Source organism: Lampetra planeri, chromosome 37, assembly GCF_965212315.1.
Source record: "Lampetra planeri chromosome 37, kcLamPlan1.2.h2, whole genome shotgun sequence".
NCBI lineage: Eukaryota > Metazoa > Chordata > Hyperoartia > Petromyzontiformes > Petromyzontidae > Lampetra > Lampetra planeri.
Genome location: NC_136143.1, coordinates 3,930,416 through 3,946,016, shown reverse-complemented (window position 1 = coordinate 3,946,016; position 15,601 = coordinate 3,930,416). Strand labels below are relative to the sequence as shown.

The 15,601-nt window shown below is 45.9% G+C and overlaps 1 protein-coding gene across 1 annotated transcript in view; it reads left to right on the top strand.

Moving 5' to 3' along the window:
- Positions 1-3,124: 3,124 nt before the first annotated feature.
- Positions 3,125-15,601, top strand: part of TBL2 (transducin beta like 2) — a 28,890-nt gene continuing 16,413 nt past the window's right edge. Inside the window, exons 1-4 of the mRNA XM_078611820.1 lie at positions 3,125-3,325; positions 4,993-5,138; positions 6,013-6,197; positions 13,425-13,576. Coding sequence (XP_078467946.1) covers positions 3,160-3,325; positions 4,993-5,138; positions 6,013-6,197; positions 13,425-13,576 — 649 coding nt within the window. The 5' untranslated portion in view covers positions 3,125-3,159. The remainder of the gene's footprint in view (positions 3,326-4,992; positions 5,139-6,012; positions 6,198-13,424; positions 13,577-15,601) is intronic.

Genomic DNA, 15,601 nt, shown 5'->3' with positions numbered 1-15,601 from the left:
AAGAAACGAAATAAACAAGCAGGTGGTATCGCTCGTTCCCGTATATGTCCCTCCACGTAATACAAACGAATGTCAATTGGTTTTTTACCCTTTTATCTGGCAACAAAACTGACACCTTTTTTACAAGGAGTCGTGTTTGCATTGACCACAATACCTGCAGTCGGAATGCAAACAAAAACACAACTCTGATAATGTATGCAGTGTCCTTGAAATTGATTGGTCCACAACCGAGACAGCTTTCTTTAGAGCCTAGTCTAAAAAGGGTAAAAAACCAATTATCATATTTTGTTACTGGCAAATGAGGTTCCAATGGTGCAAACGTATGTCGTTTACAATATCCCATAGGCCACGCGGGCCTTTGGGAGTCTTTAGCTGCATTGGTTCAGCACAAGCAAACTCTTACACGGTGTGTCTCGTCAGCGGTCAGGCTGCGTGAGCCAATGCTGGTGGAACTTCCACATGTTGGAGGCAAGCATCCTCTTCGATAGATATGGGCTCTGGTTCGACGAAAAACGATAGAGTTCAGATCGATCAGCATCGTTTTGGAGGATATCAGCGACTGCTCACGGTTATTTTGTGTTCGGGGCCGTCCATAAATGACGTCACGCGATTTTGGACGATTCTTGACCCCCCCCCCCACTTCGTCACACGACGTCACAAAAAGTCAGACCCCCCCCCCCCTCAAATATGACGTCACAAAGATCTGCCCCCCCCCCCTCAAATATGACGTCACAAAGCTCTGCCCCCCCCCGAAAAATAAAACATGCTTTAAACTATTGTCATTGTAGTGCGTATTTAATGTGGCGCTGCACTCTGATGTCGTAGGAGAAAACATTTATTAAAAAATCTATTAAGTAGAACGTGTTGTCTATATTTATTTAAAGTTGCGCATTTTGATGTGACGTCACATTTCTCAAACCCCACCCACCCTCGTCACACATCGTCACAAATGTCTAACCCCCCCCCACCCCCCAGGTGCGTGACGTCATTTATGGACGGCCCCTTAGGTTATCTGCAAGAGCAAACAGCGCCACCGAGTGGTCTGCAACACCGGCAGTGGTCTGTCTGAAGTTCAAATGTCACCAACGACAAGCAGAGAGAGAGACCCCTCGAGTCTTCCTTCACACACACCCGTCCCTCCACGTGATTAATACAATTATTACTTACACAACCCCATTAGCAGCACGGGCTTCTGTGAGTGCATACTTTTGTAGTGTTGTAAAGGACGGGCTCTACACTTCTTTATGGCACACACTGTTTATTATCTTAATACACAGTCCCTATCACACTAAGGGGTATATGGTCCCCTCACCCGTTACCCTGAGGAGACACAGCCTCCGGACCTTGCAGGCTATCTAATCTCCCTGCTATCCCAGCGTCCTCTGGCTGGACCTAGGCCACTAGGGGATCTCTTCCCGACCACTGGTTACACTGAGCCCTAGCCCTGATAAGGGCTGGAGGGCTTGGTCACGGGTCCTAGATGTCTTCGGCCGACTTCAGTCTTCGTGTAGCAGAACTCCAGAGCTCTCAGCGCTCTGGCTTTTATACGTGTTCGTGGCCGGGTTGTCCAATCCCCGGCCACCTTGTGGGACCCTCTGATTGGTCCTACCCAATCTGGCGTTTGGATCCTACCTCACCCCATTTGACCCTGACCGTTTGATTGAGCGGGAAACCCTTGTTTACGATCTGCTCTCTCACAGTTTGCGAACAGCGAGTAGTTAACACCACTACACTTTCATCAGCACTTGTTTCAAGACGAGCAACACTATGGCTTTCCTGGATAAATAAGTCAATTTTAAAACGTAATGATTCATTACCTTGTCCTTGTTTATGGTGCAATGTACCAAATTATGCGTTACTTGTTGAGCTTAATGCATTATTTTTGCATGTACTTTACAGTATTTCCAACACCTTCTTGGTTCTTTCGGTAAAGTCACGTAGAATGGAAATAATAAAATAATTAAAATAAAACATAATAAATAAGCCTGAGGACGGCTGCTTGCGTTGTGGCTGAAACGTCGTGAGAATTATTTTATTATGTTGTATTTTTATTATTTTATTATTTCCATTCTACGTGAATTTACCGAAAGAACCAAGAAGATGAATCCCTGCAGTCACGAAAGCTTTAAATCGAAATTTATTTCCAACACGTTCTGTTCCGATGTTGCCTATTCATCCGTACGGATCACTTTTATGTTGTCCTGTGCTGATGCAACGCAGATCTCCATCACAAACTCTTTGGGTAATTGGCGAAACTGGATTGTCCGTGAGAATAGGGTTTCCCCTTTTTTATGGCAACAAAACAGGTGTTAAGATGTTAAAACACCAAACTGAAACCTTTTACAAGGAATCATGTCTGCATTAACCACACGACTTGTGGTCAGAATGCAAACAAAAAAATACTCTGATAATATATGCATTGTCCTTGAATCTGATTGGTCCACACCAGAGACAGCTTTCTTTTGAGCCTCGCCTCAAATGGTCCTTTGGTCTAACACTGTTTAATATTAGGCTATAAAGAAAGCTGTCTCTGGTGTGGACCAATCAGTTTCAAAGACAATGCATATATGATCAGAATATGTTTTTTGTTTGCATTCTGACCACAAGTAGTGTGGTTCATGCAGACATGATTCCTTGTTAAAGGTTTCAGTTTGGTGTTTTAACATCTTAACACCTGTTTTGTTGCCAAAAGGGGAAAACCTATTCATATATTTTGGTACTGGCAAAGGAGGTCCCATGATGGATTGTCCGTGTCACAAATAGACGTTGCATTTCATTGAATGTGTATTTTTTCACGTGTTTACCATATAATTTGATTTCCATGTAATATGGCTAACATATAATACATTTCTATGACATGGTTACCATTCAATCTGATTAACGTGCAATGTAGTTAACATGTAATAATATTTAATGTAATCAGATGGCAAGTAATATAATCTGATTGACGGCTAATCTGTCCGCTCTATACGCACGCTCATACTCCCTTTGTGATATATTTCAACGCAACGGATTACACATTATCCGGTTAACACGCAATCTGGACCCCTTGGCTAAAGTGTAATCAGATTACATGTAACGGCGGTGGGGATGGGGGCGAAAGGTAAATCCGGATTACACTCGGGCCGCGCATGCGCGCTGGTGACACGTGGAGCCGCTATGGCGGCCGAGGCTGGGGAGACCGCCGCGTCCCGAGGGCAGTTGCTGCTGCAGCCGCCGGGTTTGGCTGTGGCCGTCGCCACTGTCGCGGTCGCGGCCGCCTTCGCCATTTACTTCTTCGGGCTCGGTCGGTCCAAAGAGAGGGCGCTCAGCGCCAGCGATTCAGGTGCGGGCACAACCCCCAACCTCGACCGGCCCGGGGTACGCCGCCGGGTGTCGGCGAGAGTGACTAGGCGAGGTCGGGGATGCGGCCTTCGCTACGGGGTCCCCGGTGTCCGGGGGTTTTGCGGCGTTTTAAAAAAAAAAAATTCATGATGGCACACGAGTTGCGATTTGTCTTTTTCTCGCTTCGGTCTTAATGAAGGGATGCCCTCTCACTTCTCCCCGATTGATTGGCGTTGGTTGCGGAGGCTCTCAGCTGCGTGTTTGTGGCTCTGCTAATGAGACCCAGAAAGAGCGAAACCGGTCCAGAGTTTGTTTAAGAAATGCCGATTGATAATTTTGTCCTGAAATGTTTATTTTACTTATATGCAGAGACAGAATTGTCAGTTGTGTTTGTGTTCTTTGCTTTAAAGTTAAACTTGGTCTCGAGACACCCAAGTCCTGACAGCAACACGATGTAATAGATTAGTTTAAAAAAACACATTCGTCAATAACACTAAGACCTTAAAAGTAAAAATATATAATTAGCGACGTTTCGGGCAATGACACTTTCATAGCATCTAGGCCAGAGAGAGAGTGGATAAGAGTTGTAGACTGTGCTTTACAACATGGGGGGTCTAGTGATAATTAAATGTTAATGCTGTCTGATTACCAATGCTTTAATTGGCATATGCATAGTTGCCAATTAGAGATTGAGTAGTTGGAAAACAATAAGACAGTTTGGTTTCGTTCTGGGTATATCGATGCAGGGAAAGCTTCCTGCCAACAGAAACAGGCCACGTCACTGCTGTACTTATCTGCAGGGGAGGGTTTAACCCCTCCCGAGTGACAAGTTAAAGCAGCAGCCCACGTAACTTCTTTCCATTTGTGAAAAATAAGTTTGCTTGAGCAGGACCCATGCATCATCTCTCGAAGATATTTTGTATTCATAATAAAGGTTTTTTGGGTTAGATCGCGTAAGTATAAATATGTCGAAACCCTCCATCACCCGACACAGCCAATTAGTAAAGGATTTGTCACGTAAACAAAACGCCAAAGTTACTACTTGAGCCCACCGGTGTGTTAGAGAGTAAATTCTTAACATATACAATTTGAGTACCACGTTTCGCCTGTAATTACATCCAGCATCGGGCGATTTTCCAGAATAGTGAAGCAATCCACCTGCTTCCGGTCTTAAATAGAGCAGAATGTCGTCATCACCTGATGGAATGGCAGCCAAATGAGGTCACGTACTTCAGGAGATGAAGCTGTGTGACATCCGCGCATGCAGAAGGATGGTGACGGATTTTGGAGGCAATCATCCAGCAGTGGCCAACAATGGCATAATTTTGGTTGATGTTGACGATGAGCGGTCCTGTATTTTAAAAAAAAAATACGTGAACGTCTTGTGGCAGTGCCTGTAATGAATAATTGATTGTCTGTGTTCCAATGGTTGTCCTATGAAGAGACTCGTCTTGGTCAAAGGCATATCGCATTTACATCACTGGCTGAGGGCTACTATTGGAGATGTGTGGTGACACCGACACGGGTCACTCTCGAAAATGGGACTACCCTGGTCTCTTTGAGTTCTCACCTGGTTAAATTAAAAAATAACTAAACTACTCGGTGCTCGAATCTCGTGTTCAGCTCCCGGGACATCTTGACATCACCAGTTTTCTCACCTGTTCTCAGAGGTTGAAGAAGAAGAAGCCTCTCCCAAGAACGGGGAGGTAAAGAAAGCTGAAGGTGCCGGCAGCAAGAAACAGAAGTGGCAGCAGCGACGCGAGAAGACTCAGCAAAGCACGTTCAGCCACCCGCTCCTTGCAGCAACTCTCAAGGTGTTCCCCCAGCTGCATTCCAACTTGCCTGGCACCAGTGAATTGACCTTGAAATCGTGTGTGCAGCCTGACTGACAATTATCCAAACACCAGTTCTCCCTAAGACCAAATCGACCCATAATACGCCCCATCTAATCAGATCTCTGAACCTAAATATGATTGAGCTGGGATGGTGCATGGTTGAGTGGCCACGACGCACGTACAGGTTGTCATAGTGCTTTGGGGCCATTTGGCGTGCAGTGCTACAAAATCCATCGCTCTGCTGTACTTTTATACTATCGAGGCTATGTTCTCCACGTGCACCAACCCTCGCTGAGCAACGCGGTGAGGTATGGTCATGTCACCCCAACAACCTGCTGTGCATGGAGAGGCACATCAGGTTCCCCATCCGTAACGTTTCGTGTAGCGTTTACAAATTCCAGTCGTCGTGGCCTCCCTCCATGATCTTCCTTTTACTTAATACCGACAATCATATGAAAGTCAACCCACTGTGTACACTTCATGCATCTGATTGTTGGTAATCACGGGAAGTTGTACATAACGCCAGACACTTTAATCTAATTTGGCCAAAAATTCCAATGCAATGACCAAAGGAAAGAGTTTTAAAACTTAGTGAGGCTTTCCTGGGCAAATAATTGGCATAAATTACTTGACATTTTTGTTTCTCATGGAGATCTTGGCCAGGACCACTGTGCTGATCCCTGGCAATCTCTGGGCTGTTTGAACCTAGTTCGCCATAGTCCCAATACGCATGTACATTGTTTGATTGACCGTGATCTGGGACATTGGCTATTCATTTAGATGCTCTACCCAATTAAAGTGACGTAAACATTTTGACCTTGGAACTTGTTTTGCCTCCTTTGCCAAACAAAAGGCTCACAGCAGCAATGTGACCAGCCTGGACTTCAGCAACAATGGGAAGTATGTGGCGACCTGCTCCGACGATCGCACCGTGCGCATCTGGCAGAGCAAGGACTTTGGCGATCGCGACCACAAGAGTTCCCGCGCCAACGTCGATCTGGACCACGCCACTCTTGTCCGTTTCAGCCCCGACTCGAGGTGGGAGTCATACTCTGAGAGGCCGGTGCGCTGCCTCGCGATGCGCCTGGAAGTAAAACCGACGTCTCATGTTAACCAACCTTCTTCCCCTTCGTATGGCTGGAGGAAGCAGTTGTAGTTCGATGTCGAGGTTAGAAATGCATTCAACAGCTTCAGGTGAGGCAGAGTGAGTGGTTGTGATGCCACCGGGAATGAAACTCTCAGAGCAGAAGTTCAGTACGTGGGCGACTGACTGGGTTTGCCACGGGAACAATTTGGGCTGCTCCTCATGTTCCACTTGTGGAGTAAGTGGAGACGTCTGCCTGCGTCAAAGTGAGGCACCGAGGTTTGAGGTGGGTTATAGCAGCCACTGGGAGTGATAGAGGACCTCCTTGGTAATGAGGTTCTCATCCTTGGGAAATCGTTGATGAATCGGCCCCATCTTATGGATGTCCTGAGACTTTTTTATTGAAAGGTCCCCTTGACGATGACAAGGGGACTTGTTGGTGCTACCCCTTGCCATTGTTGGTGTCGAACCCCAGGTGCTTTGTCCTCGCTTATGCTGTGGTGTTGACTTCTTTTTCATGATTCCCTTCCTTGACCACCCTCCCTTTTATCTTTTTTCGCTTTTCATGTTTTGAATAGAGTATGGGCCTTAAGGCCCAAAATGTCAATTGGCCTGAAACAAATAGTACCATCAAAGTTGTTATAGATTGGAGCAAACACATTACTTGAATTGAGGAATAGAGACAATGGGAAGGAATTCCAGAGTTGAACTCTGGTGGTTGAACTCGATCTCAATGAGACGAAACAGTCAGTCTGTAGATTGTTTTAAGATGTTATGACATATCGACATTATCAACCTGTTATTATTGGCCTTGGTAGAGGGATTATCTGATCCAAAACTGGGGACACAACCCTCCCCCCTCGTGTCCATTGGTGATGCTGGCCCTGACGTAAAAAATATAACACATTCCTGCGGAGGGAGCTGGTAGGAACGTTGGGTTGCTCGGTCAATTGCCAGGGTCAACGACGGCGTGGTGTATTCCGCAAATACCCCCACCCAGCCCCACCCTCCCCACCCAGCCCCTCTCCACCCAGCCCCTCTCCACCCAGCCCCTCTCCACCCTCCCCACCCAGCCCCTCCCCACCCTCCCCTCTCCACCTAGCCCCACCCCTCCCATTTTTGGATGCACGACGGATGGACACAATAATCCCCTGTGGGCTGGTGTAATCAGGAGGTTCCTACCAGTATGAGTCCCTTACCTTAACTGTTTCAATCATAATAAGTATTCCCATCTTTTGTGAAATACATTCTTAGCATCGCTGGATTGGCCCTCAAATGTCACCAATGGCATAGTGAGTGCTGCAGAGGGCAGAGTTTCACTGCGGGCTGTGAGAGTGGTTATCACCTTTCTGTTTTGCTGCTCTTCCATGAGCATGTTTAGCTGCTGTCCACAAGGTGTCACCAAGTGGACACTGCATGCATAGCTGTAGCATTGCCATGGCAAGTCCTCGAGTCACACGCACAGGGATGGCCAGGGTGCCAGGGCCGTATTATCCAAAAACATGGTAAAATTTTGTTCAGAGGCCCTTTAGTATTTGTAGGCCCTAGGTACAGTAGGCACTGTTTTTTTGTATGATAAAAAAAAATTGTAACAAAGATATCTTCTTGAATAGATATATTTATATAGCAAGGATAGGCAAAGGTGTATATACAGAGGTAGAGTCATGTCAATGTCTTTTCATAAGGTGAGAGAAATTAACCACGGAGATTAATTAGCAATAACATCTTCAAATGGTGTTTTTCGCACAATTTATTTTCAATAGAGAGTAGTGCAAAGGCTTACCTTCTTTTTTTTCAATCATCTCAAATGAAATTTGCTTATCTGCGGCACACAGCTCGCTGCCATTGGATTAGGGCACCGATTAAATAATCATCGTATCGGTAACGACATCTGCCCAGCGGCTGGACGAAGTACGCATGAAACAAGCGAATGACAGTGGCGGTAGTGACATGGGCAGCAGTACCAACCGTATAAAGTTATCACTGAAGGCGTACAAAACAGAAGTGCTTACGAGAACCCTATTCCGACCCTGCAGGGCACCACAGTGGCGAGATGTCAACTACCTCGTCTGTTGGTTTGCAGGAGGTCATGGGTTCGATCTTGACCCTGACGCCTGTATATTTGGAATTTGCGTGTTCTCCCCGTGGTCGCGTGGATTGTTCTCCGGCTACTCCAAATTTTCCCTCCACAATTAGAAACGTCCGTTTAAGAGTATTTGGCTGCTATAAATTTCCACTTCATAAGCCGCTTCCCTGAGCTATAATTTGTGGCCATGTCGCTTCTGAAATAGAGCTACATAGCTCAGTGGCCCTTGCCTGGTAAAATGTTTTTTATAGTTTTTTAAAATTGTTTTAAATAGTGTTTACATTTGACCACACAACATGGACCATACGCTTCATCTAAAACGAATTAATGAGACATTGCCACAAATTGGTCGTTTTGTTTTATCCCTGAGGATGCCCTGGCACTCGTTGGTGCCACCATGGCTGCCCCGGCTGTCCCCTGGGACTCGTCGTAATTCGTGGTGGTGCTGGGCTTTGGTCGCTTCTGCATGTAATTTGAATACAAGTTATAGTTCTGAGAATTAAATAGATCGGTTTTCCTGTCATGTAATGAACATTAATCTCTGTGATAGGACAGCTGGGAAAGTGCTGCCCTCTTATGTGTGGCACAGAGCTGACTTGAAATGATCTCAGATGTAGCTCTGTTGAGATATCCACTGCCGCTAGCCGTGGATGTCACAAAGAGTCACACCGTTCTCTAAGCATTCTAAATGGACACTTGGGCTCAGGACATGATACCGATAGCACAATCGGGATAACGTTTAAGAAGGGGAAATATATCATTCTTGAGAGATATCTTAAACTGGTCAGTGATATTGGGCTAATGCTCCAGTGCTTTTAGGACTCGCTGACTGGACATTTGTAGCGACAGTACTTGTCACTGTATGGTGCCGGGCTTGCGAAGTCACGGCCGGTAACGTTGTGATTACAGGCAGCCCGGGTTATGGGCTGCAGTACCAACTCTAGCGGTGGTTGGGTGAGCGCTGGTTAGCGCGGAGGCACCGCGAGCAGTGTGCGGTGTCGGCTCCCTGTGAGGGAGCGAGAGGGAGCGTCAGTCAGCCAAGGTTACTCTGGGGCATGACACTGGCTGACCTGTTGTCAAGTGACCGGACGATACTGGAGGGGGGCCACCGGTGGACGGGGGCCGAGGGGCGGTCACGTGGTTCTGAGGGGCTCTTGGGAACATTCGAGAAGGAGCTCAAGAAGCCTGGAAGGTGGGCGGGGCTCAGGGGCGGTCACGTGGTCTCGGAGAGCTCTCGGGAACATTCGAGAAGGAGCTCGTGAAGCCTGGAAGGTGGGCGGGGCTGAGGGCGGAGCCAGCCCCAGCCCAGGAGCATATAACGAGAGCTCTGTGAGGAGCTCGGGGTTCTTCAAGTGTTGGTGTTCGCAGATGCACGTCGGGAAGAAGAAGCCTCTAGCCCAGGGGTAGGCAATCTTAATCAGCGGACACGAGAGTGGTACAGCAAGTCCTGATGATCCACATCAGTTTCCTCCAGGAACGTAATAAACTGACGGTGCTGAAGTCAAAGTGCGCCATCTAATGGGGAAATGGGGGCATTACAAGAGGAAGGTAAAATGTAATTTAATAATAATAATATTTGGACAAGTTCGGCGGGCCGGATTAAAAAGCCCAACGGGCCGTATACGGCCCGGGGGCCGTACTTTGCCCATGTTTGCTCTAGCCACACGGTCTGGCAGCCAGCTTGTGGTCCGGACCGGGATAGCGAACCGTGTCTAGTTCTGCCGTAGCGTGGTTAGATGGGCATTCGAGAGCCGAGCGTAGGTTGTGTTATGTTACGTACTGTTATGTGAATAAATAGTGTTGCTCCCCAGATAACGTCTGCAACTCAGTTGGACTCACTACACATGTGTAATACCGTTGAGGACTCTTGGACGCCGGGGTTGAGGCACACGTATTTATTCCGCAACAGTTGTCACAACCGCGGACATACAACACTGGAGGGGGTATCGGCCCCCTCACCCGGCTAGCTGGGAATACACTGCTAGCTATCTCTGACCTACCTCCTAGTCCTCCACTAACGGGCTAGGGGAGGCTGTCTGGCCCGACACTGGTAAGTCGGGCTACGGTACCCGGAGTCCCAGAGCACTAGCTCTGGTTCTCGGGACCACGCCGCTGGCTCGGTCCTGCGCGGCCCTGACAAGGGCGGCGTCCCAGGGGAGTCCAGGGCTCTAGCTAGACGATCTTCGGTCTTCACTGGTTTAGCTTTAACATTCTGCCCCGAGCCCTCTGACACATCCCCCTTTATACTCAACCCCCGCTGAGGGGTGGGGCCCCGGGCTGCCTGGAGCGGACGTCGTTGAGAGCACCCCCCCCCCCGTGCACTCACGTAGCCCCGCCCACTGTGTTTGTTTCCCATAAGCTGCCATGCATAACGGCTCTCTCTCTAACACCCCTACACATGGAACAAAATTGCCACGGTTGCACTTTTGTGTATGCTGGCCATCTTTCTAGAGTGTCACCTCAACGGGCATGGCAAGTGCGTTGTGAGGTTGTGTACAGGACAAAAATGTTATATCGTGCCCTTTTTACAAAACCTTACCGAGTTTCAAGACTTTTTTTTTCATGTGAACCCTGTATCGTGATGTTTGGCCAGTTTCATTATTGAGTGTTTGGAATTCGGGTGAAGACCAGAGCTGTCAATTTATACATGGAAGGGAGTAAACACTCATAACTCCATACAAATAAATTAAATAATCCATTGCTATGCTGAACCTCTCCTTGACACCTACAACACCTGGTTCTCCCAAATTAGTCGCCCACCCAAGTACTGTATTCGCCTCATTCTTGCTTAGCTTACGAATTGTGATGACATCGGGGTGCAATGAGGGTGATTTTGTCGTCGGAGTTAAATGCCCCGTAAGGAGGACCATGTTTCATGGAGGCTGGCAGTGTCAGACGGAAATGTTTGCCTGCCGACCAGGAAATGTGGCATTGTGGTATTTCCATGAAAAGAGGAAACATTGCAAAGCTTAACTTCTCCATCAGAGAGACTCTCAAAGCCACATTCTTTTTCTCCTTCAATAAGCGTGTGACGTCTTATATTTTAGTCTTATGAAATTAATGAGTAACGAATGTATTCCTAATATACTCTACACATCAGCCGCTCTCAACCCGTGGGGCACAAAAGCCTTTCGGGATGCGGCATGGATACTGTGCAGGATAAATATTTTAATGTGCGCGGGGAACATGAATGCCACTTTGCGGTGACAAAGCAACCTAATACACAACATGAAACCAATGCCTTACCAACAAAAAGCACACTAATACAAAATATAAACAAACATATGCTTTACTAGCACTGCATAGACTACAGGAGTGGACACGTGATCTCGCTGTGTATTATGGCCTTAGTAACATGGGGGGTGAGGACCTGGTAGGGGGCGGCATCTGGTCCAGTGATCTTCATTGGTTGAGAACCACTGCTGTACTTGCACAGCCCTTTGTTTGTCCACTGCTGGATGAAGAGCTCCCCATGCCGTTCGGATCATGGCTTTTTTTCTTTTTATCATACGCTGGTCAGTGCAGGTTGGTGAATACTGGGAGCAAAGACGTGGAGGCTGCCTAAAGTGCAGCCTCACAGCCTATTACGCCTCTTAATCAAGCGCTATCCAGGCTCAGTCTAGCTTAGCTTGTAAGAGCTAACGAGATGCGGTGTACAGTGATCCCTCGTTTATCCCGGTTAATGGGGACCGGAACCCCTCGCGATAGGTGAAAATCCGCGAAGTAGGATTGGCTCCCTAGGAATTTCCGTATATGTGTGTGTGGGTACCAGAATGTTTAAAATATGTATATTTATACTTAATATATATTTTACTTAAATCTATTTAATTATAAAACCTTAATATTATACATTCACTCTCTCATACGATACGTATTATGGTGTTCTACACTCACCAATGACAGTAGTATCTTGAGACTTGACTCCAGTAATGACGATGACAATGACAATGACGACGATGACAGACCTGTGCAGTTCGATGAATGTGATGATGAATGATGATGATGGTGTTACTGCACAGTTATAATGAGGCCTTTAAATCAGTTCGAAAAATCCGCGATGCATTGAGGCCGCGAAACTTGAACCGCGAAGTGGCGAGGGATTACTGTATTCTGGTTGATCTGGTATGAGGCAAATAAATCCATTCATACAGACCTTCAGCTTACATTTCAAACCATCATGCTAAACTTCCGTCTCAAACTGTCCATGCATTCCTTGTGTCTTCTCCCTTGAGGAAGGCCTCTTGCCTGAAACGGTAGTCTAATATATTCTTTGGTTCTTTTCGGTTAAGTCACGTCTAAAAATAAAATAATAAATCAAAATAAAACAACACATTACGACGTTTCGATTGCAACACAAGCAATCATCATCAGGCATAAAAGAAAATAGCAACAAAAATCTAACTAGAAAACTATAGATTTTTGTTGCTATTTTCTTTTATGCCTGATGATGATTGCTTGTGTTGCAATCGAAACGTCGTAATGTGTTGTTTTATTTTGATTTATTATTTTATTTTTAGACGTGACTTAACCGAAAAGAACCAAAGAATAATTCCTGCAGTCACGAAAGCTCCCAAATTAAGATTAGTCTAATATAATTTGTTTCTGCTAAAAGTGATTGTTAGGGATGATTGTGGTGGAGATATTTGAGTGGGTAATGAAAATGCTAAAGTTTTATCGAATATCCAGGTTAGTTTTTTTAAAATGGTATTATTCCCAGCTGCATTTATAGTAGAAAACATTACCTGAATGTTTATCTATTTTTAAGCGCGATCGTCTAACTTTTTTTCCCTAAAACTTCCGTATTTTACCATTGCCATGTTTAATATTGATAACATCTCTAACTGTCTAACATGTAGATTGTCGAATGCATGTGTAAAGTTATGTGCGATTAATTTTAGGGTTAGGAGTAGATTAAATTAATAATAAAAATGCATCAACCTGTGTACAAAATAGCCGCTTCTTTATCATTAATAAAGTAAATTATTAACGATGAATATCACAGGATAAAAGCCACAGCAGCAATATTATTGTTAAAAAGATGGGATTCAAAAATGGCATCTTTCCTTCTTTACGACCTCTCATCCTGAACCTCTAGGGCATTCATCGTGTGGCTGGCCAGCGCTGAGACCATCCGTGTCTACAAGATGAGCAAGAAGGACGACGGGACGTTCGCGTTCTCCGTGGCGCCCAACGATTTCCCTCGAAAGCACAAAGCTGAGATCATCAACATCGGCATCGCTGCCACCGGTGAGACCCCCTGCGTGCGACCCTGCACGTGACCCCCGCTGGTGCTGACCACCCACCCCCTTGCATGCCGTGCTAGCTTTCATAGATGCTACTCGCTAACAGCACTTGCCCCAAAGGCTAGATGGGGTGTCTTTGTCTTTTTGACACCGCGTGTGACCTCGTGTGAATCCTGACGCATCTCGCTCAGCGCGGGAGGTGGAGGAGGGAACTGCCGACCGCTCGTAGCATCGCTTGTGTGGCACGCGTAACCGAACGTAAATTCTCGCGCCTCTCACTCCCAAGCCGTGGGTGTGCTCCCTTGTGCAGCTTACCGCAGGCCATTACGACCACCGCACAACACCGCACACTCACGAGTCATTCGTTTGTGGCATTTCAGTGGCTTGGTATGCCGTTGGTCTTTGCGGGTTTGAGTCACTGATGATTAGAAGTCAATTAGATAATCATTGGCTCTGAATCTAGCTTGCTGGGGTTTCCTAAAAGTGATCGGGTTTATTGGAGGCTGTTTGCAAAATAATTTGAGAAGCGTGTGTTTTGGTTGTGTAACTGCATCTTACTGGAACGAATAGCTTCTAAGTACGTTTTGAGAGCCACAACAAAGGTATGATTTGATATTTGGATAAGAACGCTCAATAACTTTGCAAGGCATTTTAAACAAGAAGTTGTTTGCGACTCGGTGGTAAAGAGGTTTTTTGTTGCGTTTCTAAACTAGCCTGTTTTAAACATGCATCCTGTTGTAATGCCAGTGTGAACTGGAAAATCCGTCAAGTAGTGCAAACCCAATGCAGCCGTGCCAAACCTCAAATCTTGTTTTTATTTTATTTTTATTCCAGCGTAATTAGTGGATTTTTATTTTCTTACGGGTTTTCCGCACCTGGGCACCTTTTGCCTGTTAGTCACGATTACGGTAAGTGCCGTGCCATCCTGCGTGTGAGCTCACAAACACGGTGAGCGGTTTGGACAGACGTTGGTTTACGAGAAACCGTGAACCTGTGCTGCGCGAGCGCTCACTATTTTTTTTTTGCTGTTTTGCATCCCAGTGCCACCTTGTGCCCGCAAAACAAAACGTGGCGGTGGAACAGCCCACACGAAAAATTCCAACTTTCAAGCAAATACATTTTGAAAATAACAATTCTAAAATTCCCGACAATTGTACGCATGTTTCCCTTTGTCATGGTTCATGGAAAAAATAAATGTTGATGCCACAGGTGCAAAGGTAAATTTCCCGACCTTGCTGTACACAAGTGATTCCCCTGGTTCGAATGGCGATGCTCTCTAGGTTGACATTCCGATGCGAGCGAAAATTAAGCAACAGTCACATCTGACAAGTTGTCTGACGGAACATGTATGAGCAGCCTCTCCGCCCTGCGGCAATGAGACTATAGCTTCTTCAGAGAACTAAAATAGATAAGCGGACTCCATGGCTCCTATACATATCAGTCTCTCCTCATGAATAAAAAAAGTATTACACAACCCGTCAACCGCGTGCACACGTTCAGCAGTATTGATTTAAGGCGAGCAAACTGTAGGTTGGTTTCAACATACAGTGTGTTCATCAGCAGAGTCAGGCTTGCTTGAATCAATGTCGGTGAACATCCGATCTTACAGACGAGGACCCTCTCTTTTTCATACGAGTCCTAACTCAAAATAATCATTCGTGTCGTGGAGATTATAAATATTTATTCCACAAGCCATCGGCTACACATCCTTTTGGGATTTAAAGCTTTCGTGACTCCAGGGATTCATCTTCTTGGTTCTTTCGGTAAAGTCACGTAGAAGGGAAGTAATAAAATAATAAAAATAAAACATAATAAAATAATTATTTTTATTATATTATTTTATTATGTTTTATTTTTATTATTTTATTACTTCCCTTCTACGTGACTTTACCGAAAGAATCAAGAAGATGAATCCTTTTGGGAGTGCACATGTTTAACAGCATTGATTCAAGACAAGTAAATTCGGGACTGGTTTTGACATACAGCGTCTCTGCAGCTGATTTGTAGGGCCGTTTATGAAAGTGAGCTT